The 27,265-nt window shown below is 41.6% G+C and overlaps 1 protein-coding gene across 2 annotated transcripts in view; it reads right to left on the minus strand.

Moving 5' to 3' along the window:
* Positions 1 to 2,121: 2,121 nt before the first annotated feature.
* LOC109041035 (uncharacterized) overlaps positions 2,122 to 27,265 on the minus strand; it is a 176,321-nt gene continuing 151,177 nt past the window's right edge. For both annotated transcript variants that reach the window (XM_019057195.2, XM_019057193.2), the window contains 2 exons: positions 14,631 to 14,785; positions 2,122 to 5,510 (listed from right to left, as the gene is read on the minus strand). In XM_019057195.2, the coding sequence (XP_018912740.2) occupies positions 4,650 to 5,510; positions 14,631 to 14,785 (1,016 nt within the window). In that variant the 3' untranslated portion in view covers positions 2,122 to 4,649. The remainder of the gene's footprint in view (positions 5,511 to 14,630; positions 14,786 to 27,265) is intronic.

Raw genomic sequence — 27,265 nt, forward strand, 5'->3', positions numbered from 1 at the left:
AACATGATCCGGCTGGTTCTTGTGTTTCAAACTAGGTTTGTATACATGCAGGGGAACTTTTTCATCAGATATTATTCCTTATTCCGCCAATTTTGTGGTCTCAATCTAGGCAAAATGAAGCATCAAATTGTACAGTCATTTCAGTTACAAGAGTGGCTGTTAAAAATTTTAGTGCTGGATTTCTGGATTTGTATGCGCCATCATGCACTGTTGATGAAAGCTGTGAAATATACTGTGAAATATACAAACACTGAACACTTCTAGAGATGCAAGTAACGTCGCTCCAAAATAAATCTAGACAGTATGCTTATTTCATATTTTTTGATTTATCATCGAAAGTTGATGGCAAAGTATCGGTGCGCTCAATTTTCATATTGCCTTCGTATTCATTCTGCTTCCTCTAAATTTTTAATCAGAAAACTCAACTGGAAAATTAATTTTAGAATATGAATCACTGATGGTGCAAAAGTGATCTCCGGTGTATCATCTGAGAAAAAAAAATCAGAGCTACTTAAAACGAGACTTTTTTATTACAAAATTAAAAAATATTTTCCAAGCAGCTGCTCTATGATCTCTTACAGCAGACCTGTCTCCGGCCCAGCAAGTTTTCGAAACGTCTTGTTCGTTTACGTGAAATATTGATGAGAAAAAGAACAGTGTGATGCTTCATTCCTTTCCGATCCCATGCTCATCGATGATGACTATGATATTAACTACATTTTGCAATTAGGAGCTACAATTTCCAGCCCATCTGTATAAGCGCTCATGTGCATGAGGAAACAAATGATTCATGCGTCGTTTTTAAACTAAGCCAGACATCGACATCGTAGTTCCAAATTGCAAAATGCAGTCCATATAGTCTCCATTATTCAAGACAAACTTGTTATTGAAATGATATTGTAAGTTTTTCCCTTGGAGTGTGTGGTGTGTTTAGTTTTACGTAATTAAAGCTAGAAGTCCAAGGTCTAGAAAGAATACTTGTCTCATTTGAGGCCGTGACTTCCACGCATTCTCGAATATAAAACTATCTATCAATAATTCATAAAAGCCCTGAGTGGTGAAACTGAAAACTTGAGAACTCATTCTAATAGTTCCACGATGTTTTATTCATCCTTGTTCTAACTGTTTTTTATCGTGTTATATCGAGGATAGTCATCTTCAATTGAGCAATTTGTATAAAATAATGGTCTGATTCGAAAATATAAAGCATTGACTGTATTCCCGTTATAGTCCTGGAAGATGTTAACCCAGGCACCAGACGGACCCAATTTGAACATTCAATCTCTGCAGAATCATATTATAACTAAATCGTAAGGGTAAAAGAGTGTCAGGTTATTAAGTCTTTCTTAGGTTGAGAATCATGCGTTTTGTTCATGATAAATATAAAACTTACGTTTTGTTCCTCTGAAATATTTTGATATTTAACTCTTCAAACCTGGGTCTTGCTCATCATGCGACCGTTCAAGTATTTCTTATGGGGTTTTTGCAAAGTTGACCATTTTTCACTCCTTGTGAGGGCCTGTCGACCTACTCCTCTACCTCCTATCTTTCTTTAAATTTCATCACTGAAACAGCTCTAGGCCTCCCTCCTGAAGGTGTTTCATGTGATGCTTAAATGGCCCTCATCGGAATTTTACCGGTAACTGTTGAAACTATACGCATGTACCGTAATTATATTTTATAGTCACATTTAAAGTATCAACGGCACTACAAATTATTATCTCCTGATTCCTGAGCAGAAATGGGCCAAGTTTATCAGAAAGGAACCAACCTACATTTTCGAATAAATTGAGTTAATAATTTGTTTGTGCTCCACCAGTCGTGCACTTTCTTTTGCCAAAAACTCAAAGCCGAAAAAAAAATTAGTCTGTGAAAACAGGAGTTATAATTTATTTTCTACTTAGATTCCTGTGTAGAAATAAAACTTCAATCCAATCTTTCTCAGTTTTAACTTAATGTGGGTAGGAACCTTTCTGACTAACTCTGTCCAAATAGAGATATTGTAAAAAGAGAGAATGAAGAATCATTCGCATGTGTTTTCAGTGGGATAGAAATGTGTTCTCGAGTTATTGAGCAACTGTTCCGTGATATGATATAAGATAGAAATGAGAGTACTCTAAATTATTACGGTTCATAAAATATATTTTTACACATTATGTTCAGTTTGTACATGCTTGCACTGCATTTAAGCACAAGTCTCCAACATCATTTCGATTGATGTAGGTTAGCGAATCATTTTAAACAAGACTAATGAATTTATGAAAACAACACTTATACAATTTAGAATGGTTCAATTCAAAATTAGACAAATAAATCTATGAATGTACAGTAATACAAAATTAATGATATTAAAGAAAGAAAGATGAGGCAAGATCATAGGTCGTAAGTAAGTACGAGTGAGCCAAAAAGACACTTCCTGGCTCAGGCGCCAATTACGATGAATAGAAAATATTTAAAAACACTGAAAACGATACTCAGAAAAATTGTAATTTTTGAAATATTGGGTCAGAACTTTGAGCTTCCGCAGTTTTTATACTGGACATTTATTACCTCTGAGACACTAGTCATAAAATGAGGCAAGATCATAGGTCGTAAGTAAGTACGAGTGAGCCAAAAAGACACTTCCTGGCTCAGGCGCCAATTACGATGAATAGAAAATATTTAAAAACACTGAAAACGATACTCAGAAAAATTGTAATTTTTGAAATATTGGGTCAGAACTTTGAGCTTCCGCAGTTTTTATACTGGACATTTATTACCTCTGAGACACTAGTCATAAAATTCGAACATTTTATTGAAAATATTAGTACAGGTTAAACATGGTTAATCTCTATTTCATTCAATTGTACATAACTTTTATGGCAGCATCAGAATGACCATTTTTTAAAATATTGAAAGTAAACGATTTAATCGACAATGGTCAATTATTCGCCGCCATGATCCAGATTTTTGGCAAGTCTTATACATGCGGAATCCAGCCATTTTCTCATAATTATACGTGACGTGCAATCTTGGAATCGCCAAGGGAGATTTGCTCTCACAAGATAAAAGTTGGTACTTGAACAAAAAGTATGAGATGATTTCTCGCGGTGATGAATGTTAAACAAATTTTGGATGATTTGATAAGTTCATGGCAGGTTTGGGTGCAAAAACTCTTTACTTAATATTTAGTATTCGGTGTTTTCAAATAAATTCCAATTTTCCGACTGAAACTGTAAATATACATAGGAAGCCTTGCACTAGGTACGGGCTGTCCGTAGGAATTAGCTAACAGAAGAGATATAAAAACGTACAGTCGTGAAATGTGAAAGTTATTTACAACCATTTGGCACTTCTACAAACAATTTGGAAACTATAAATGTAAATATTCTATACATGTGTGAATATACATACTATTCATTTATATCCTCAATTTACATATTATAATTTAATCACTATTAAATAGTTATCACATTTAGAGATCGCCAGCTTTTTTCCGTGAAACTGGATCTCATTATTATGTCTAATATGTTATTCAATTATTTATTTACTTTTTACGTATTTATTTTTAAGTGACCTACATTTATGACTTTAACGTGGATTCACGCACAATTTCAGTCTAAGATTACGAGACTTATTTTAAGACTGAAGATAAAATGAGCCGATCATTTGTTGTAAAACTGCTACTTTGAATTAATAAAAGTAGCAGTTTTGCAACCTGTCGCAGGAAAATTGATTCGAACTGACCTTCCGAAAGGATTGTAAGTAAAATAATTTGATTAGCCAAGAAATTAAGAAGCAGATTGCTTTAGTAAAAATTCAAGACAAAAAATTGCCCTAACAACCTCATAAGAGATTTTTATTTCACTGCGTATATTGTCCCTAAAACAGAAAACGTGATAAACCAAAACATTGCATCTGCCCCTTACTGAGATCAGGTTGTCTATAAACAGCTACTGAAAGAGATCGGAATGGTCTCGAATTCATTCACTCAATGACGAGCTGAATTTGAATTCTTAGTAATGTTTCTTCATGCGGCCAGGGTATCCGGGTACATTAGTTCCACGATTTCAATAAAAGTATAAGCCCAGTGACTCTATCACAGTGTCAGAAGGCTTGAATTGACTACAAAGTAACATGAGATAGTCTTCTTAATCTCTGAGCTACCACCATAAACTCATTCAATACGACGTCACAGTAATTTCCGAAAACTCAAAAAAAAAAAATTTGTAGTCAACAAATACCTGACAGCAAATGACGTAATTTTCAACTGTCCTGCTTTACGGATCATCACTCTGATTAACTTTTCTTTTAAGTTGTGATGCTGTGGACGTTTGAAATAAGATATTTTACTTTTTTCACGAGAAATTTTGATGACACGGCAGGTCCAGCTGAATTGACTCGAAGCGGTGAAGAGCTCCCAAGACTCTTTACTTCAGTGCACAACCGGACGAAGGAGACACTTTCAAGTTCTGAAATTCGAGAAATTTAAAATATTTGGTTTCAGACTTGCTCCCGCATTGATTTATACTGTATTTAGAGGAGGAGGGAAAATATACCCGTGCAAAAGCAACTGGACGCTCTAAGGACGCTTCAGGCACGCCATAAAGAGGTCAGTGAAAACCCGAGAGCAGAATGATTGGGGGGCCAAATTATTGCCGGTCACTGCCTTAAAGTATGGGGTACTTCTCGGGGGTGAGATACTCGTGCTGCTCGCCGTGTTCGAAGCGCATGTGGTGCCCAGCGTGGGCGTGAGCGTGGGCGGGCGCGTGGGCATGGGCGTGGGCGGCAGCGTGGGCGGCGTAGCCCTGGTGGTGGTGGTGATGGTGGTAGTGGCCGGTGGGGTCCGGGATCGGCGAGTAGGAGTTGTAGGGCATCATGTGGTGGTGGTGGTGGAACTTGGAGCCGGGGGCCGCCGCCGTCTGGTGGGACGTGGATGGGGGCGGCGGGAAGTACTCCTGCATATTGCTATAGTACGGGTAGTTCTGGTGGTGGTAGGTGTTGGGCGGCGTCGAGGTGGGCGGGGAGCCCCAGCAGTAGGCGTTGAGCTCGTGCTGGTAGCCGTTCGAGGAGGAGCCGGGGGTGAGCGGTGGCGAGGGGGTGGTCATGACGGAGGAGGGCGCCGAGCCGGCGGGGGTGACGGGGGCCGGAAGTGACGTCATGCCCCCGAGGCCTCCGGGGAAGGTGAGCGGCGAGGACTTGACGTTCTTCTCCTCTGCCTTGGGCATCATGTCTTCTCCGGGGGCTAGTTGCCCCAGGGGGAGAGATTCCTCTTTGACGCCCTCGCGGAAGGAGGCCTTGGACTTGGCCGACGCCGTGCCGGTGGTCGTCGGCGTGGCCTTCATGAGGCTGCTGGCGGTGCTCGTGATGGTCATGTTCGTGGAGGCGGCGCTCGAGGAGTGTGATAGGTTGCGGTGCTCGCTCGCTGCCGACGAGCTCGATGTCGATGAGTGGTGACTTCGGGACTTGCTCGAGCTTGATGACTGTTGCAGCTGCTGCCGGCACTTGGCGCGTCGGTTCTTGAACCACACCTGCGAACACATTAAATTCCATAGATTAGGTACTGAATCTAGCAAAATAGGAAACGTAATGATAGATGAAGAGGCACTAAACTTCAGCGTATCACCGGTGTGTAACACATAAGTAAGACTATTCAAATTTCCTGAAAAAGGGCATGAGATTCACTCCGAATAAGTAAATCCCTGTAAAGAAGTGGAAATCATACAAGTAAGAGATACAGAGGCGCTTCTTTTCCTCCGTCTCTCATCTTGAGCGACTTTTCTCCTGAAACGACGCGATGCTCTCAGAAGTGGTATTGGTCTGTATAAACCTAGGAATGGAGTGAACTTTTCATTATATTTTTCAACGTTTCTATACAAGCAATGCGCAATAGTCAATTCAAACAATGATAATTTTTCAAGTTCAGTAATTGAAATCATTTGAAATTATCATGTTCTTCTTGATTCCGTTAAAAAATAAATAAATAATTTGAAGTAAAACGATAGGAAGAATCTTTTAGTAACAGTGGGGAAGAGTGTATCCCTTATTCTTCTTTCTTCTTTTATTGATGACGGAGGTTTTTAATGGTTTAATGCGAAATGCGGTGGAGGGGGAACCGCTTAAAGGTAGACAAAACCCTCCTATCCCTTCATTTTTTTTTATCAATTTGGGGCAGCGGAGGAAAAGGACACGTGAACCTGCGCGAAGAATCCATCCTGGCGCCCAACTTAAGGCTACAGAAGAAACATTCCTGCGTTGATTGAGTCTTCGGAGCGATTTAGAGGTCTAATGAATCAAACCCCGTAAAAAAGATTTTATATTTTTTTTTTTTTTTTTTTTTTTTTTTTTTTTTTTTTTTTTTTCCATCCAAGAGACCAAAAAGGCACATGATACAATGGCAAGGCCAACTCCGGAGGACAGGGAGCGTGACAGATAACAGAGCGCCCAGAGAGCATGAAAAAGAAACGCAGAGCACCTCGGCAAGGGGGGGGGGGAGGGGGCAGGGGTTGAAATCCGCGATCCGCACACCGGAACATAGAATACTTGAAAAAAAGCGCCCGTAACGTCGGCAAGGGGGGTTATTGAAAAGGGATGAGCAGAGGCGGGCGCTGAGGGTGTGTATGTCTATTTATTCAATGTTGCCACGGTGGCGAATGAACGGATTACGTCGGCGAAGCCCCCTCCCCCTCCCCGATGACGTAATTTAGGGGCTGAGGTGGCGGGATGCAAACATCCTCCCCCTTTTCAGCCTTTCATCCTCGGCGGTTTTCAAAATCCGCCGAGGGGTCCGACTCGGATGTAGTCTGCACTTGCACGCACCGTGCGGGAGATTATTTGACTCCGACTAGAAATTTTAAGGCCATGTGAAACTGTGGAATACGCCGGGTTTTTTTTTTTTTTTTTTTTTTTTTTTTCAAACAATTATTTTATTTGTTAAATGACAGAGTAGAATGATACGTGACAGGGTATCACCTGAAGGCCTAAGTTTACATATTATTAGTTTTTAAAGATCCTATTTACAATTAGTTTACATATTATTAGTTTTTAAAGATCCTATTTACAATTTTTACATATTATTAGTTTTTAAAGATCCTATTTACAATTAAATACGCCGGGGTTGGAAGATCTAGGTCTGGACCCGAAAATTGTCGCAGAGCAGGTTATTTTTCATAATTTTGAAGAAAATTTTAACTTCGGGCCCATCCTGCCTTTGAAAGAGAAATGTTTGATCATAGACCTCCTCCCTATGAAAATTTTTGACGACGCCACTCATAGAGAGGTGGCTTAAAATAAAAATTATAAAACGAAATTACACACGCAAAAATTTAATGAAAAGTGGAGATGGATATTCCAAACCTCGCAAGCGGTATCAGGTGTCGTGTTTCATCGACTTAGTATTGGAAAATGATCTTTAAATTGTCGTTAGATTTTCATCATAAGAATTGTTACGTATGCACAGACCACTAAATTCCCGTTAGATGATATGATATTTGATCACATTAGATGGCGCTTGTCAGGTTTTGAATTCCCATTCTTCATCCATGTGATGCGATTTGCGTGCAAAAACCCAACGTCAGAATTCTAAAACTCAGATATTTGACATAGTTGCGTAGAGGTTAATCTGGGCGTTAGAATGTCTTCTATGTGTCTTAAGCACGTTAAAGAAATCAAGTGCTCATAAATTCAAGGAGCGTGATGCCATAAAAAGTGCGCGAAAAGTTTGTTACCGGAGTGTATAAAAAATTGCACTGAATCACAGTATTATTTCTTGATACAATCAAAATTTTTATTGGACAACAGTACTTTCACCGGAACATTTAGAATTCCAGTCATCTTTTAAAAAATTCAATTATTTGAGATAAAATTCGGGTTGTCCAATAGAGTTTAATTCGTCCAAGAGATGATTCCAATGCAAGGAAATATATCGGTCGCTTGGAGGAGAAGTATAAATCATCGGCTATCGATATTTTCCCGTACGAAGCTGTGATAAAGAATCGATTAAATGGGCACTCGTTGCGAACACCATGGTAATCGATCCTTTCCAATGGGCTTAAATGGCAGATCAATGGACTCATCGCAAAATACACGCTTCTCTATTCCTTCAAACGGGATTTCTCTCTCCGCGTCTCAATTTTGTACCAAGCCGATTATTTTCAAACTTCCAGGAACACGGTGACAAAAATTGTGCGTAAAAGACGCGCGAATCATGATCGCTCTGGATCTGGTCGTCTCTGTGGTCGGGCAACCGGAATCGGTTCTTAACGGTGTAGGGTCCGCTTTTTGAGATCACTGACAGGTACAAATTGCTCCGCCATAAACATGAAACGACACGCGCGAGAGCAAAAGTCGATTCCGCGGCTCAATGTTCGGTCATAAAAGGCGTCATTAATGACACCGTCCCAGGTCGCATCCATTGGGCCAATTTTATCGGAGTCAACCCTCTCAGAGTCCCCCCCCCCCCCCCCGCGATGTGATCCAACGGCTGGAATATCAATCAGGAAGATGTCTCATTTTAGACTTATCGGCGCAGCGATCGCGAACAGGCACGCGGTACGATGTCGAAGGGAAAGTCGCAAGTGATGGGGCCTTGATCTACTAATGTTTGTGGTCCATTGCTCTTACTGAGTTAATTTGTTGCTTATTTGCTTATCTTACAAGTAGTGAGAAATCACGTCGCTGGAACTTTTGCGATTATTCTCATTGGAATCTGACTGACCAAAGGTTACTCTGGTTCAAGAAATGGAGGAGGCGTCAAATTTGTTCATGATTTAAACAAAATAATCCATCTTTCTAATTTTTGACAGAAAAATCGGTCATTGACCTCAATTTTGCCGTGAATAATAGACTACTATTCTTAGCACATCCACAATAGAACCTATCTGGAAAACTGAAAGCAAATGCGTTATTTGTAAAATGAATGAGAAATAGTGCTTCCGCGATGAAAAATGAGGGGCTTGCAAGACAAGGCGCACAATTGCAGTTTTTCCTATTCCGAGAAATACGCCTCTGAAGTTTCGAAATTTCATTGATTCTGATGACAGAAAGTCCAAACTGACTTTTTGATGCTTAAAAATTGGAATTCTGGAGCGTAATTTTCACAGAATATGCATCAAGAAGAGTTTTAGTTGAAGTCATTAATACCTCAATTTTTCAAAAACTGCGCTTTTACGCCTTGTCCTCCAAGCCCCTCAAATTTAGTCCAATTATCGCTCGAAAATGGTTCGAGAGATAACGTTGCACGAATGATGTACGTTTACATATTTTAAGGGTATTAAAAAGTAAAGCAAGGAGGGTGGTAGCCCCCGATTCAATAGGAGACACGGGGCGGGGCGGCGGGTTTATCTGAGCGAGGGCTCTTATGGGCCAATTAGCAGGTAGCGCGGACGATTTGAGCCACGGAGCTTTAGACGCACTCTAACAATCAAACTGAAGAGGCGTCGCGTGGCCGATAACCATCTGTAGATCGGATGATCGGATGCCGTATTTGATCCCTGGATGCTCATTATTAGCAGTGTGAGCGGGGCTTGAGTGCGCTGGAACAATGGCCGATTACTGGCGAGTTGTGTGGGGCGCCCGGCGCCCCCTCCTTAGCGCCCGTCGAGCCACCATCGCACCAACGCTCCACCCTTTTCTCCACGATAATCCTCATCGCAGTTTCAACGTGACGTCAGTACCAGGAATCTAGTTGCTATTCCGGTCATTTTTCGCGCATATGTGTGCTAAAAATAATTATAGTAAAAATGAACTAAATAAATAAGAGATAATAATGAAGTAATTACGTAAATCCTGTGTGCAGTATTCATTTTGCACGGGGAAAAAAAACCGCTCGGATCTAGAGTCCAGACTCTTAAAAACAGTGATAAGAAAAAATACTCTTGATTCAATCGGATTTTTGCTTAAATCAAGAAACCAAACCTCTTAATTTGAGCGGATTTCCTATTGATTTAAGCAAAAATCCGATTGAATCAAGAGTATTTTTTATTGTCATTGTTTTCGAGAGTTTGGACTCTAGATCCAAGCTACTTTTTTTTCCAGTGTGCTATAATTCATTTGCACCTAGCTCTCTTTAGCATGAACACGTTTATAGTGGTGGACTGGCTTTTGGAGAGGGGGCTATCAGGGGTTTTTAATTTATATTTCTTTTTTTGGGGGGGGGGGGGATTTTACAGTGTTCCGGTGGGCTAGTTCACTTCTAAATTTCCTAGTAGCCTGAGGAATATTCGCTCAAAATTTGATCGCTACATGTTAGAATCTACTTTTTCAAATCTCTATTCAAAATAATAATTAATGTAATTTTGCTCCCTCCTTCATCTGCCTATTTTTTTATGGAATGTCAATACTCTAGAGTTCCCCACAAATTATTGTAATTTGGACTACATTCCGCGATAGGGAAATAATAATTTCAATTCTGACGTATTATAGAATCATTAAACTTGCCAATAGTTTTCTTATGTAAATGGATAGTTTTAAGGATGATTCAGAATGGAGCGGATCCTGATTGAAAAATGAAGTTTATCTTGCCCATGTACAGGATTTTGATATTAAGTTATCATTACTTTAGATCCACTCAAAAAGAAGGCACGGGAAGGTCTCTGAAGATAGTTTTGTGATACGCTGATACGCAGCAGACTTTTAAATAAAATAGATTTAACTTAAAAAAAAAAAAAAAAAAAAAAAAAAAAAAAATCGGGTTGTTATCGTTGAGAATGGCAACAATAATAATCGTCTGAGCTTTGAACAGGAGCTCGGTGGCTCAGCCGTTCTTGGAGCAACCCTTACCCTCTGCGGCTCCCTCTCCCGGACCCTCCCTCTGATCAAGGGCTGACGACGCCCAGCTGAGACCCAAATCGGCGGCCACTTTTAATTTTTCCTCTTAGCAAATTAACTGTTGGAGCTTTGAGGATTGTAAACAGGCATGAGGCAATGAAGCAGGGTGGATTTCACGGCCCGTGATATCATCTAATTACATATCTCTTTGTGCCTTTTGAGCTGCCACTGTGCTGGTGGCCTCATTACCTCCGGGCCTTTGTCGTCCGCGGCACGCTCTTTGAAGGAGCTTCGCACTTCCACCCTCACCGCGTTATCATCTCGACGGGACTCCAGGAGAGTGCTCTGCGGTGATAAGGAAAAAATTATTTTTAAACCTTGCTGGGTTCCATCAAATGAAACATTAATTTTTTGGCAGATTTGTAAATTTTCCTCCTCGAGTTTTCGGCTGATTAGAATATTAAGAGATTTTTCCTACAAACTATATTTTTTCAGCTGCAAACTTCTAACCGTTTTAACTCCAATTTTTATTAAACATTTTTGGATGTTTTCTGTATCAAAAAGATCATGAAACATCCCCCTACGCTCTGGTTTCAATAATTCAATTTTGAGTCTTTGAGGAATAAGGTCCTTCTTCCCCGCGTACGATCACAAATGAAGTTTTAGAAGGATGGATTTAGTATAGTCCGAGCGGAAAATTTCATTACAAAACTCTCCATGTTTCATCAAATCGTCAAAGATCATCCGTAAGACTTTTCGAAATGTTTCATGCAATCAGGAATAGACAATCTCCCCTCTTAACAAAAATGAGGATTTTTTATTTTTTCATGCACAAAACAGCGTTGCATCCATTCCAGCAACCCTCTGGTTTCCTTCAGCTGCAAGGTGATAAGTCATCATTCATGAAGTAAAATGTAGTAGAAGATCTCCAACGTTGCAAATGATAATATAGCTTTCACAGCTTTGCAATCGATCAACTTCAGGTGAACTTTTCCCCCTTCTTCTCATAATACTGTAACTTTAGTAAACCTAAATATTAGCCATGGTTCGAAACAAACTCTGTGTTCATCAAAGATAATTGGGTTACATATCGACGTGAAACGCCAACACGTATCCGTTTGCGTGTTTAAAATCTACGCTCACATTTTTTTTTTGAGTAGCCAATCAATATCTTCTTGAATTTCCGGAATTTTCCGCACAAGAGAAAATCACAGAAATTTTCGAGACTGGATGTTAAGTAGTTTTTCATTTAAAAAATAAAGTATGACAGGAAGTCTGCGACGTCGCAAACCGAGATACGTGGTTTGGTAGTTTCACCGTCGATATGTACTGGAGATATTCCTCGATCCGTACTTCTCAGAACGAATGTTTTTAAGAACATGCCACCGTTTATTTTTCTCTAAAAAAAAAATCCTTTTATATTTCGCACTGTAAAATATCTTACGCAAACAAGAGGAACGTGAACATATTTTCGATAATGATTCAGCCAAGCTCTGTTATGGCTGGGAATATGAACGAACTCGTTTCCGCGACAAAAGAAAGTTAAAAGAAACGTTTAAAAAAATGACACAGGCAGACATCGAAGAATGTTTACTTTGTGTCGACAAAACCGACGATCGCGCAAGAAAAGGCAGTATTGTTCGTCGAGGAGGAGTTGGATGGATTCTTGATGAAATTCGGAAGTCCTGAATCGCTGGCATAACCTCAGGGCAGCATTCTCCGGTCCTAAATCAACACGGACGATTATACGCGGCCCGGAGCCTGCAAGTTACTTGTTGATTGAAACACGCTCGATGTATAAACGTGTACAATTGGCAGTTGTTTGGAGATGCGACAATGTCAACATTCAACATTCACCGGACGTATTCGTGTTGATTTTGACGACGCCTCGCTTGCAATCGGGCAGCCTTGTTTGAGGAGTCTCAGCGCATAATCCCCACTTTACACCTCGTAATATTTCTGATGAAAAACATGTCTTTTGACCCAACAACCCGGATCACACGAGACCTGCACCTTACCGTCCAGTTTTTTTTTTTATTTATTTTTTTTTGCTTTTTAACCTCTCAGCCAGAGGCGCTTTCTGCACGTAAGCTTGGGAAACACTACATTCTCCCCCACCCCCAACAAAAAAAAACAAAAAAAAACAATACTTTCACATTATATGGACCGCGTTTAGCAGAAAGGAAACAAGCCTCATCAGCTATTGCCAAAATAAAATGGGCAATGTAATTTTTTACAAGAGAACGTTTGATAGGATTCCTTTGAAAATTGTAAGGAATTGGCTTCGTAATGTGCAGAAAACTCACCGGAATTTGCACACAAATCCGCACAGCCTTTTCCTGTAAAGAATTAAATTGCCGAATTAAGCTTGGCAATAGCCGATGTGATTTGGTTCCTTTCTACTTAACACGGTAGATATATGAGTATCTACCATCAATTTTCAAGGATTGAATAGAGATACATATACAGCTTGTATCTAAAACGTCCGATGGTGCTCAACATAATTTACTGCAAGACAAGCGTGAGGCAGCGTGAATTACAAATTCTCGAATAGACGACTATTCCTGGACGGAGGATGCTCTCTTGCCTACCTCGAAAATTGCAGGCGGAATAGCAGGTATACGGAAGGTTCTCTGTCACTTTTGTATAAATTCTTTTTCCAGCAATTTGCAGTAAGAAAAAACTACTACCACGGAGAGGAATGGAGTATAGGAACAATAGTTCTTTGCTCTGGAAGCACCACTATAAAAATGAGGCAAACGGAACCATCACAACATGCAAATAGAGCAAGATAAAGAACGCGCGTTGCTGACGGCGCAGAGATACAACTATTCGTGCTTGATGGATGTCCGTGTTGCATCTGCAAAATTGAAGGCGGGATGGCGCGAGGCGGGAACTTGCAATGCTACGCTCTTTGCTGTCAATGAGGTGTCCTTCGGATTCCGAAACGAGGCCTGATTATGTATCTCCTATCTTTGGCTGTGTTGACCCTCGATTTTTCCTTTTTTTTCAATTTGATGTCTAAGTCTTTCCTCAGGATGTATTGAAAAAAGGAGCAAAAGAGCTCAAAGTAGAGGAAACTTCTCTTTTTCCGAGAAATTATCTTACTTCGTCTTTTCGTGCTTTGTCTATACTTCATTGTCCGGTATAATAAGTTATTCGAAAATAGGTCAAGCGCCAAAAACTGCAGTTACGTGTATACGTGTGACACCGCAGTGTTAGCATCTGAATGAATATGTAGATGTGCACCGTACAACGATCGAAGTCATTTATGAGAGCGGGTCTCGTCTATAAAGACGTATTTAGGCTAAAATGAGCTATGTGCATGTGGTTTGCTAGCAACATAGTTCCTTTTAGCATAAATTGACCCACATAAGATGAGAACGCCGGTCTAACGAACCGAAATTAACTCTTTTTGAAAATTAATTGTGTTTTTGCAGACCAGATATTAGACAGCACTGCGCTTCTCATTCTTACTACTTGAGTTTTTTGGGGGCAAAATGGACCGCGTTTAACAGAAAGGAGCCAAGCCACATCAGCTATTGCCACATTTAAATGGGTGGTTTACTTTTTTACGAGAGAACGTTTGTGCGGAGACCTTTGCAAATTATAAGGAATTTGCTTCGTACTATAAAAAAAAATTACTGAAATTTGCACGCAAATCCGCCCAACCGTTTTCATGTAAAAAATTAAAAAGCCCAATTAAATTTGGCAATAGCTGATGTAGCTTGGTTTCTCTCTATTTAACGCGGTCCAAATAGGGTCCAGCGTAAAATGCACTGGGTACTTCACTCCAAGATTTCCAACAGAGTGTCTAATAACTGCATACTAAAGGAATACGTCCATATAAGATACTTATTTTGAAGGATAGTGGGGATATTTACCTGAACCCTGGATTCGGGTAAGTTAATTTTTAATGCCACTTCCTCCCGCATGAATATGTCTGGATACCTAGTTTTTGCAAACAAGGATTCTAAAATATCTAGCTGCGCCCTCGTGAACGTCGTCCGCTCTCGCCTCTGTTTTCTAGGATTCAAGGCTGAAACAAAGAGAATGAAATCACCAAATTAAACTAAATAGTATAACAGATTCATAAAGTTCATCCATGCACTATTGCACGGACACTGACACTATAAAATTGTACAATTATATTGACAGAGGAAAATTGATCGTAGAAGGGGTCAGGGCCGGATTAAGGGGGTGGCCACATGGGCGACGGCCTACGGTGGCAAATCTATAGGGGGCGGCAAATTTTGCGATTTTTTAAAATGTAGGTATAAAAAAAATCGAATTTAGAAAAAAAATTACAAACGAGAGAAGGCGACAAAATCTCTCATTTCCTGAGAGTGTAGTAATTTCTAATTTTGTCGTCTTTCAGTGATACAGGAGAAAGCACCTTTAATTAGTCGAGTTAAGAGAGAAACCAAACACACAATTTGGCCTGGAACCACTTAGAGAACTTAGAGACTTAGAGAGAAATGATGACGAGGACTTGAGATGGAAAGGAGAAGCCCTCGGCGCGGCGATCGGCATGTAACACATATTAGCGCTTACAGGACTGCACGAATTCTTCACGCATTGCATCAAACACAGAGCGGTCACTGCGGTCAGCGTGAAACGGATAGCGCCTACAAGAATGCATGAATACTTCACGCATTGCGGCAAACAGTGCGATCAGCGTGAAACGCATAGCGCCTACAAGACTGCGTGAATACTTCACGCATTGCGTCAAACACAGTGCGTTCAGCAGCGGTCGGCGTGAAACTCATAGCGCTTACAAGACTGTCTGAATACTTCACGCATTGCGCCAAACTCGGTACGGTCTGCGTGGCGCGGAGGCGGAGGTTAAAATCATTAATCCACATTTATCAGTAGCGAGGCGTGAATGATCGATTATCGATATTCTTCCATTTGAACGTATAGTAAAAGATCGATTAGTAGGGTGTTCGCTGCGAACACCCTGTTAATCGATCCTTTTCCATAAGTTTGAATGACACACCAATCGATGTATTAAAGCACGCCACGCCACTGACATTTATGTTTGTTCTTTCATAATTTTTTCGTTCATTTCTTATGAAAGGAAGGCCTTGTCCACACAGAGATAGGTTTACGAAACTTAACTTTCTCGCAAAGTTCCGTGAACTTTTGCTAGTATTGTTGACAGGGCTTTCCCGAAAAATGTGTTCAACACGAGTAAACGCGTCTTATGCACCCCTCCTCCGCTGGCATGTTTCAAAACGAATGAGAAGGGGGCGGCAAAATACAGGCGGCCCATGGTCGGCAAGCAGATATATCCGGCCCTGGAAGGGGTACAGATTATTTTGGACTTACGCCATGGAGACACTAGGCAAGGTTAAAGCTAAGAGTCAAAACACTACGCGGCATAGTTTTTCTTAATTTCTTGAAAAAAAAAAACTAATAAGAAAACAGGGAGATTGAAAATCAAACCCTAAACAATATACAGGCGGTATGAAAGTTTCAGCGCGCTTCACAGGCTTCCTTCCGTACATTCCAAATTTTAACGAATTTGGTTATTGATTTACACATTTTAGCAACAGTATGCATGAAAAAAAACAGCCGTGATAGAATTTCACAAAAGAGGAGCCAAACATGTTTGAAATTTGTTATTTTGTACAATAAATCATATAAAAAGGGAATGATCTATAATTTTGTTATAAAAACGCATGTACCTCGATATTTGTTCCACTGCTTTGAGTACAGAGATTAGAAAAAAATTAAACTTACTGTATTCCGTTTTATTTCTTGATCCCTCTTTTCTCATCTTTTAATTTGATTGAATACGTTATGTGCTTAAGAATCTTCACCCTAAATTATTTCTCCGAAAAATTATCTTAATCTCCACGAGTGCATCCATAAAAAACAGATATCATCAGATGATTCATAAATGAAAGTATGTACTTCAAGGTTTGTGTATCTATGTCTTTTAAAGTTTCTACTCTTGCCGCGATCTGAAGAAATCCAAGCGGTTAATCCCGCAGTGCCATTTTACTTTAAAATTAAAATTTAGAGCCCTCTCGAATAAATATTGATTATGAATATGCATCATGATTATGAATGAGCGATGAATGCATAATTTTCGTCGCGACAGTTGTAGAATTCGCAGAGAGCAGCGCAAGATATGTAAAGCTGAAACTAAAGAGAGTGAAAGGCTCTGCAATTTCTCAGAAGCGCCGACAAAAATGTTGTTTAATTATCAAACTGAATTCTCTAGAGCCGTCCTTAAATTGCGCGAATCCATTTTTAGGCCACAGCCAACATCCGCGTCAGATGTTTCTGGAGACCGCTTTTCCTTGTCTGCCTGTTTTAAATATGACGCGATCTCCGGAGACAGACTTGCAGCATTTTTCGCCGTCATAACCCCTTACATGATGCTGATGTTTGCCGCGAAACCGCGGGTCAACATACCGACCAATGACGCTCGCATTCCTGGGGAAATCCGGTTCCATTTTCCGGGTCTTTGGACTACTTCTCCAATCTATGTTTTTCCCCCTTTTTGACCGGACACATAATTCTAAATTCTATTGAGAGCTTGAGAGCTTCCAGGGCTTTCCTTCGATACTGGAAATTAAAGTAGGATTTTCTGTTACCTTTCGATACCGCACACGCATAGTGGCGTGGCGTGCTTTGCGATAAATCGATTGATCTGCCATTTCCACCTATGGAAAAGTATCGATAAACAGGGTGCTCGCAAAACCTGAATAATCGATTCTTTACCACAGCCTCAAATGGGGAAATATCGATGATCGATCATTCATGCCTCGCCACTGCAACGCAATCACCGGACGGCTTAATACAATTCATCTTCAGTCGTTGGGTATAAAATTGAGTAATACTAAAGAAAATATCGGTGAGTTAGAGTGCCAGAGGGGCCTTGGGGGGAGGAGGGGGAGTTACAATGGCTAAACAGCTAAAGGAACTAAAAGAAATCAGGGTCTTAAGAGGACGGGATTGGAAGAGCGAGAGAGAAGCGAAAAATAAAATGAAAACAAGGTGATTGTCAAAAGTGTCAGACCCCCTGCGAGTCCTCGAGGTGGTCATAGGAAGAGAGAAGTGGTTTTACGAAAAAAAAAGAAGAGAAAAGTACACGTAAAAAAGGAGACACCATGCGGTATCGGAAATGATCGGTCAAGATTGAAGATTAAATTGGGAAATGACGGGTTCAGCTTTGATGCTATAATACTACATGGTGACCGGTGAGAATGATGATGGTGACGTTTATTAAATATGTTAATAATAAAACAGGTACCCTGGTAGAAACAGTGTTTCTCAGAGATGCAGTGTGGAAAAAAAGCCAAAAATTGCTGAAATGTTTTCCTTTTCTTTTCCTTTTCTCTGGAAGGGAGTTGCCTTTGATTTCTTTCTTTTTATTCACACGGCCCAGGTGTCGGAAACTTCGGTTCAAATACCAAAATTTTTTCTCCGTTTGGCAGAGATCAAGTGAGTTCGACACGTTGTAAGGTGCGGAAATTGACCCGCGTTTCGCAAAACGGGGTGAAGGTCATAAAATCGGGACCGCAAACAGCGCGCGGGGGAGGGGGGGGGGGCGAAGAGCGGTGCGGTGCGGCAGACGCCAAAATTGAAAAGGAGACGAGATCTCTTTTCACTCAATTGGAAACTGTTGATATAAATAATTTAGCGAGTTAACATCTCAAATCATATAATTTGTTCATTGATACGATGCGGAGGGGTGGTTCCGAGCCGCCCCTCCCCCCTGGAAGCGTAGGAGAAGGGGGGCGGTGTGGCGTGATAACTCAAATCCTGTTATCTCGAGCTCGTGGGAGTGTTAGCAGATGCCTATTATCCTCTCCTTTTCCATATATAATCACGGTATATTTTTGCCTCCCCGCCTACCCCTCGCGCCCATTGCTCCTCTTTGGTCTGAGATTTCCGCCTCGTCTCCTTGCCGGAAAAATCGTCGCTCCACTGCGATAAAGGTATGATAGCGATTCGAGATGAGCCCTGTCGTTCGTATAACTCCATGCTTTTCATGGTTCGCGTGAAGATGCAGTTGTGGCTTTACATCGAAGGAGCGACGAAATCCACCCTTTTCGGAGTCGCGACGCCCCCTTCTCTCGTCGCGATGATGAGTGCGTCGGGAATCGCATCCACTAATGCTTGGATTACTTCTTGTCGAGACTCAAGACGTGGCTAGACTGCGGCGACTTTTCTTCCCGATATTTATTTCCGCACTTTTCGGAACGGCGAGCTTCCGGGAAAATTATGGGACGGACGAGGATTGTAACGTTTTCTGCCTAAAAATTTAGAGAAGTAAATTGGGGGGCTTAGGTGGCAAAGCGCATACGTGCAGTTTTTGAAAGCAATTGAGCTTTTAAAAAATGCTTTGAACTAAAACGAAATATAATACGTGAAAAATTCTTTACGAAAAGCCAATTTTTTTATATCAAAAAATGAGTTTGAACTTGTGATTCGCTACAAGGCTCCTTGTCATTTTGAAACGTTTAACGAGTATTTCTTGAAATACTTGTTAGTTTTGAGTTTTACCTCCCAACATTTCGAACGATTTCACGGAACGTTGAGGTCAAGGATAAATGTTAACATTTTTTGTTGCGTTCCACGACTGGAAAATGCCGTTGCCTCTGACAAAAACTTAAGTGTGCCAAACCGTCGTCTCCCGTACGAAGGTGCGTAACTACATTCCAAGGTTATACCAAATTGACTCTAAAAATTATCTATTTTACAAAAATGCACAGATGGAATTTTTTATCAAAAATTCGTCTGATTTTCGCATTAAACCTGAGGAAAACTCAGTAAAAGTTTCGGTTAGGCATGCCCAAGATCCTTCAAGTTAATATGCAATTTACGAGGAGAAATATAGGAACATTAAAATAGAGTTACGTTCTTTCGTGAGAAAACTACAAAATGTGCCCCCAGTTTTTTCTCCACATAGCCCTTAATGCACCACAAAAGAAAAACGGCCAAGCGATGTCCATATAGTCGTCCTGCGGGCCGATTATTGAAATTTATAGACAAAGCTATAGACAAAGGAGACAAAAGAGATATCGAGAGATCCTATTGGTTGAAGAGGGTGGCTGCAATGGACAAAGGAGGTAGGTAATAGACTAACTAACGGCAACCCATGAGATACCCGACAGTTAGTCTATCATTTTCGCCCTTACTCTATAGGAACCACAAGTTACAACCAATAGGATCGCTCCATACTCCTTACGTCTTCTTTGTCTATAGCTTTGTACATCAATTTCAATAATCGCCCCGCTGATGTCAAAGGTCCAGAGCTCCCGTGATGGGCGAAGCGACAGCTGCTCCACGTCCACGTTCACTCCACTCTCGCTCTAAAAGGATTCCGGCGTCGCGTCGGGCGCCACCCCGGGGGAGGGGCGCGGGTGCTAAGGGCGCATCGTCACCCTGTTTATCCAGCACTGCAAATAGGACTTTCAACAATCTTGTACTCATCAGCTAGAATAAACGCCCTCCCCTCGACACGACGCCTCGCACGCAACACTTGTTGTGTTTACATTTGTTTGCCACCGATAGCCGCAGGCCTCGCGCCCGCCGCGGTCCCGCGATTGCCTTTTGCTTTTTAGCGTCGCTCCTGATTTTTAATGTGCGGTGTTTATTCAGCGCTCTGACACAATTAAACGTCCCCTGGAGCTCCGGGCGGAATTTCAGGCGTTAGTTTGTAAGTCACCCTCAGAGACCCCGCATACTAACAATCGACGCGATGTAATCGAACGGGGTAAAAACTTAAATTCGCAGCAAGCTGATCGTTGAAATTTTGTGTTTATCGGGTAGAAATAGATGATATAGGTTAAAAGGCGGAGCGTGATTGGTCGGCTGTGTCTTATCGCTGCTCTATCGTGCCTATGTCGGGTGGAACTTACCGACGAGCTAAAGGCACCTCTAAAGTTTCCAACAGTATGTCGACCATTCCACCTGATAAAGGCATAGGCACGATAAAGCAGCGATATGGTCACAGAATCGTATTTTGATGCTTTATTCTTGCAGATCAACTAAGAGTAATAAGATCTGCCCAAACAGCAACATACCATGTTATGCACTACCGCGGTGGATGACGTCAAAATCGAGTTTTTCAAGGCGCGATATCTCGGTTAATATTCAACGTAGAAAGTTGCTGTTAGGGCAGATCTTCTTATTTTTAGCTGATCTGCAATAATCAAGTATCAAAACACGATTCTGTTACCGGCGCAACTGACCCATTTTTAAGAAAAATTTGCAAAACTTTAACGTAAAATAATTAATTTTTGGATGAAATTTAGCAACCTCGGAATACTCATACGGCGTTCTTCCTGGGCACGACAGAGCAGCGAACCCCATCCTCAAAGCAGCCAACGGAGCACAGATGGCGGGGAAACCCCTTTACCTCGCGTTCGAAGAATTCCAGTTTCGGAGGAGGAATCAAGGTAGGATGCGTCGATGCGTTCGGACCGCGCGAGAGTCGACCCGGGCACGCATGGCCGATCTCGAAAAGGCACCGCCAGCGTTTCCCCCGAATGACACCAATGCCCAACTGCGAGAAACACCTCCATCACCAGGACCCTGGCGAAAACGATGTTCTCGGGTAGCGGTCAACACGCTGGACCCAGGTCATCGGGGTCAATACGACCCGCACAATCACGAATCACCCCCGACTTTCTCCTTTTTAACGGGTGGATTCCTCCCTAACGTGCTAACAATCGCTCCATCTCCACCGAGATCTTGGCGCTCGCTAATCCCTTCGGTCCGCGAGTCGGGAGCGCGGGATTCTGGACCCGAAAGATGCGAGCATGCGCATTCAAACATTTGCATGAGATCGCGCCGGAAACATACTAAGCTTCCCTAATACCGGGATAAGTCCGCCGGCAAAAGGAAGAGTTTCGATCGCATGGAAACAATTTAACTTTTATCTTTTTTCTTCCTTTGCGAGGATTAACCGAAGAAAACAGCTCGGGCCGAAAGAAACGGAAGCTAAAGTCGTAGGTGATCTGTGAGTTACGAAACGATCCGAAACTTGCGAGTGAATTGGATTCAATTGGATTAAGTATCTTTATAGTTTGGCCAATTGACTGCGGCGAAATTTTCTGATTCTTTGAGGAAGGCTCATCGAGGATGAGAAACTTGTCTATGATGCGATTTTGTTATTTTCCTCGCCTACCAAAAGCAGTGAAGAAGAAAGGCCAATTATTGGATATTTTAATCCAGGAAGTACCATACATGCAAAAGAAGCAACAAACATGGACTGCATTTTGGAAAGGGGAACTGCTTCATTTGGCGCATCTGTGAGGTAAACTACCTGCACGAGGAAACTGATGGGACAACGACAAAGAAATTACACAAACGCGTTTGAGACGCTGCAGGCTTACTGTTATAATTTACTCTTTGAATAAAAAAGAAAATACTCAGCGTCACGTCTTGAAAACTTTCCCGATGCTGAGCATTCTTTTTGCGAGAAAATTCATGAAATTTTGAAACTCCGGTTGTGACTTTCTGCGTGGGAATCGGTTTGTAACTTTCGATTTCAATGCAGGTAAAACATGAAGGAACTTTAATTGGACTGCATTTTGCAATTTGGAACTATAAATTCTGGCTCCTCTGGAAAAACTCTTATGTGCATAGAGAAACTAATGGCACATACGTTGTTTTTAAACTGGGCTAGAATTTATAGTTCCAAATTGCAAAATGTAGTTCAATTGCTTATCGATGGCTAAGGAACAATACCACCTATTCGCAAACTGACAATTTTGCAGGACGAAGAGAAAACTTCGCCTCTTTTTTAATTTTGAGTTATATTACAGGCATTACAGCCAACAAAATTGGAAAATAAGCTGAAAAAACCAGCTTCGGTATTTTACACTGTAGAATGCGGCAAAGTCGCTAATTCATTTTTGCCAGAATTGTCAGTTGGGCGGTTTTTTCTTCAGTCCTCGGTATGCAATGTTGTATATCACTATTTCGTCACCTTCCAGGCAAAGTATCACAAGCGCCATGCGACGTTTAAAAATTTCCGCCGCCATTATATTTTTTTACAGAGAAATTGTTCAACGAAGCTGTCCGAACATTTCACTGAATTTTCTTTGTGCTGCCGATAAAATTTAGTAAAATTTCCAAACAGATTCAACCAACAATTTCTCAGTAAAGAAATAAAATGGCGGCGGAAATTTTTAAACGTCGCATGGCGCTTATGATACTTTGCCTGGAAGGTGACGATATAATGTCTTAGACTAGTTACTGTGATGGACAAGTGTTGATCGGACAAAATTTGCGTTTAGAGCAATATATTCATTGATCAAAAATAAGACGAACAAATCGATGAAGTGGACAAATCGACCTGAAACTGTGGTGTCAATACCTCAATTTCAAATTTCGCGATACTGATTGCCTTTATCTCGTGGAAAGTCACAATCAATAAGTGGAAGGGTTCTCCGTGGCAACGTTCCAGCTACCCTGGCGGAAATCGGAAGTTGATCCGGAAACAATCAGGGTTTCGACGGAAGAGGGGGCGGAACGGGGGAGGGAGCAGGCGTGGATGTGGCCGGTAAGCTTGATAAGCGGATCAAGTCCCTTCAGAGTTAAGGGAGACAGGGAACTCCCCACGAGGAGACCCCGAAGCTCGCAAAGCGTGCATCATAAAAACGAATCAGATTCACTGTCAATCTTAAGCAGCGACGCCGCACGCCGGAGTTCCCAACTTCATGAAGCAGTGCTTTTCCTCATCCCTTCCTTTTGACTTCCCTGCGAGGGTCTCCCTTATGCTTCAACAGCTGGCTTTTGAGTTAGAGACAGAACGAGGTCAGAGCTTCCAGATACTAATGAGGGTCAGAGGAGGAGGGGGTCCTTCTTCGGATAAATTCACCATTTTGAGGAATTTCGGTGATTGCATATCGACGTCTAAACTAGAAGACCGTGCATCGCGATTGCAGTGTTTCAAAATTCTACTCCTATTTTATTTCATCGATAGGAAATTGTCCGAATTCTTTACCTAGAGCTTTTACAAAGCTTTCGTCGCGGGAGGAGTAAAATTACAGGCGTTTCCAAGAATGTTCGTTTATTGGTTCTGCACGGAGAAAAAAACTTCGTGCATGGGACCCGAATTTGAGGTCATATGGATCTCTGAAGTTTTCTGATAACGCTAGGGCAGCGGGTTGCATGATTCAGTTGAGCACTTACAGCAGTTGCATAGCAGGTGGACCGATTTGGGGGGGGGGGGAGGGGCTTTAGGCAAAAGCTGCGGTGAGTCGCACGCGACCTCGGTGCTAGGGGTTCGGAGAACGCCGCTCCGTGGTATGTCATTGAGTGAAGAGTGCTTTACAAGTTTGAAAAGCGGTCGAATACTGAAGAGCCGTGGCACTTGGCGGCAAAGTCATTTCTATCCAAGTTGCCTTTTTTTCTAAAAATGAAAAAATAAATAAATAAAAAAATGTGAAATTCTGTGCGGAGGGGAGTCCGAGTACCGTAAATCTAATACTAAGTCATTTATATCGCAGCTTAAGGTGATTTTAATTAAAATTTTAATGTGAAACACACAGAGCTGCCAAATAAAAACAAAAGTATAACGATTTGACGTTTACATTTAAAAACTGTCGTTTTTAGAAAGCCTCTGAAAGATTCGGTGTGTTATTTGGTGCTATGAATTGTCTCATACAAATTTTACTGTGCACGCTCCGTTGTGGGGGAACTCCGAAGAGGGAAAACTTTCTTGGTTTATTTAAAAGGGATCCTTTAATGCCGAAAAACTAAAGAGCGAGAAATTGTAAATACAGCATGGATCTGTTAGTCGCAAATATTCTTACACAAAAAAGTAGCGAAACGTCAGACTTTACAAGTCATGTCACTATTTAATCGTCATATTATATTTGCAGCTAAAAAATCTGCCAATTTCGCGGCTTTAACTCCTCGGAATATGACTTCATTTGTCTGCTATGTAAACAAAAATATGGACTTATGCCCTTGTAACTTGTTTTTGGAGCACTAGAGAGTGTAGTTACTTTGTTAAAAACTTAAATAACTATTTTTTTATCTTGGCGAAAAAAAAACTCTTGACAAGTCCACATCGAAAGTGTGTCTCTCTATACGGTAGTTGAATGGGGGGGAGGGGGGGGGGGGCAAAATTCATACTGCGCATTTAAAGTCTGTAAAAAGAGAAGAAATGAGTTTTTTGAAAAATATTATTGAAAGAAGTTCTAATTTTGAGTAAATACTTTGAAACTTTAAAAATAGCTGCAAACGGAGACAAAAACCTCGTGAGAGAACATCTCGATTTAATACGAGCCTCTGAAATTCACCAACTACTACGAGAAACTGGGCCAAAAGTTGGCTTTCATAATCAAAAAATTTGCAGGGCCATGTGAGTCAAAATTCAGTGGTCCAGAGTATTTCTTTTTTCTTTTTAGCGGCTCTGGTGCTTGCACTAGAGCTGCTATTCCGGACGGTCCCAGCTGGGGAGTATCAATGCAGCATGTTACATTGTAGAGACCGCGCGTTGGTTGATGGGAATCGGCGCCATTTTCGGCTATGTTCCTTGTCATGACTTTATTTTATTGCATACTGTTTTATTGTTAGTCAATGCTATGTTGTGTATTGTATTTTTGGAATCATGGTGATACAGTCAACAATTCAAAACTTGTTTGTGCTTTTATCTCGTGATGGAAAAAATGTACTTTACGTTCAAAATTTGAAAATTTGAATTTTAAAGTTTTCGCGGTTAAGGAAGCTTTAACCACTGGGTTGGAGCTTCCTAGTCATATTACTTGATATCAGCTGATAGCAAACAAAGGTTACCAGGGAAACCGTAAACGTCTAACAACTATCGTGGCCATTGGGGCGATTATTGAAATGATATCGACTGTATGTCGCCGCTTACGACAGGACATAGCCCTTTCCTTTCCGCGCAACACTGGCGTGACATGGAGGACCCATGGATATCGGCGGCGCGGCGCGAGGCAAGTGGGTGGAAATAAGCGGAATAAGCTGGAAGGGGTGAGTAGGGCGACAAGGGCGCGAAAGAGGGAGGGGGTTCAAAAACAACACGTGCTGGGTGAAACGGAAAGTGCGATGCTATGTAGTTGGCTAATTCAATCTTTGTCTCAGCGCGGGCCGCGAGTGCGGGGCCCGTATTTACTCTGTAACCAATGAACGGTTGCTAACAAAAACAAAATCACGCGCCGCTACAACGCTACAACGTCACGCTGACACTTTAGCGCCCTGACTTTTTTAGCCCCGCGCCCCTCTCCGCCCCGCCCCACCCCGCCCCGCCGGCTCCCCCGACACCCAGCTTTCGCGTCTCATCCCCGCGGCTACGCAACTTTCGGGTCCGATCTGCGGGGGAAACATAGCCTTCCCGTTTACACCCCTTTTGCCCGGATTTTCATGCAGTGGGTTTGTTTCGAACGATCTGCAGCCTGTTTACAACGTTCAAATCGAGTGAATTTTTTTACGATTGGCTCCTTATTTGGCATTAATGTTTCATGTGAAGTTTACATTCTGAATACTTGAAATATCAGGCAGTAGTTGACTTCTTTCATGTGTTTGGGATTTGCGATTTAAGTACCTCAATCATATGCAACACTGAAAAAAAAAACTCCGGCCGTGGGAGCCGCAATTACGGGCTATATAGAGATACCGTCCGTTCCGGGCTCAAAGGCCAAAAATTCCGGCTGCTGGAGCCGTAGCTTCGGCCTCTGAACCCGGAGCAATCGAAGTTACGGCTCCGGCAGCCGGAATTTCCGGCCTTTGAGCCCGGAACGGACGGTATCTCTATATAGCCCGTAATTGCGGCTCCCATGGCCGGAGTTTTTTTTTTTCAGTGAAAATTTCGCAAGGTATACGATGATGCCACTGGTTACCTCCGATATCAATTTTCAAGCTCTACAAAAAAACTCAAAGTTCAGGCTGTAATGGAGGAGACATTCCACTTTAATAGCTGATCAAACTATCAATGCATAGATAATAAGCAAAATTTAATATATTTTAAGAACTCCTCTACAACGCCTCTTCTTGCTCACTTGTGTCTTGCTAAATGTGTTTATGGCGCTTCTAGATCATGCAAAATGTCCCCGCATCATCTGCATTTCTCCTTGAAGCCACTTTGGCCTCAACTGCCGTGCTAAGGAAGAACGCCAGATAAGCCTTGAGGTGTTGCAGAATTTTCTTTGATAAAAGAAAAAGTTTCAAGTAATCTTCCGGAAATTTTTCTTGTCATTTTTCAGAAACTTCCACTTGCAATTTGATTTAATAGAAAAAAGTATTTAAAAGTAAAAAAAAGTAATCTGGGGAAATTTGGCAACTCCCAAATGTTCTAACGGCGTTCTTCCTCAGCACGGCAGTACTGAGGGCTCATACGTGGTTTTTCCTTAGCTCGGGAGTCAAGCTCCAAGCACCCCGCTCTGAAGAGAATCCGAGGCGAACGTTGCGCTGGCTTTTACGTAACTCATCCGTAACAAGATGGAAAATCCTGGTAAACGAGAGGTAAGTAGACTGAGCATGCTGGTGGTGGCGCGAGGGCGAGATGAAGCGGGAATGACAA

This window comes from Bemisia tabaci, chromosome 1 (assembly GCF_918797505.1).
Source record: "Bemisia tabaci chromosome 1, PGI_BMITA_v3".
Classification (NCBI taxonomy): Eukaryota; Metazoa; Arthropoda; class Insecta; order Hemiptera; family Aleyrodidae; genus Bemisia; species Bemisia tabaci.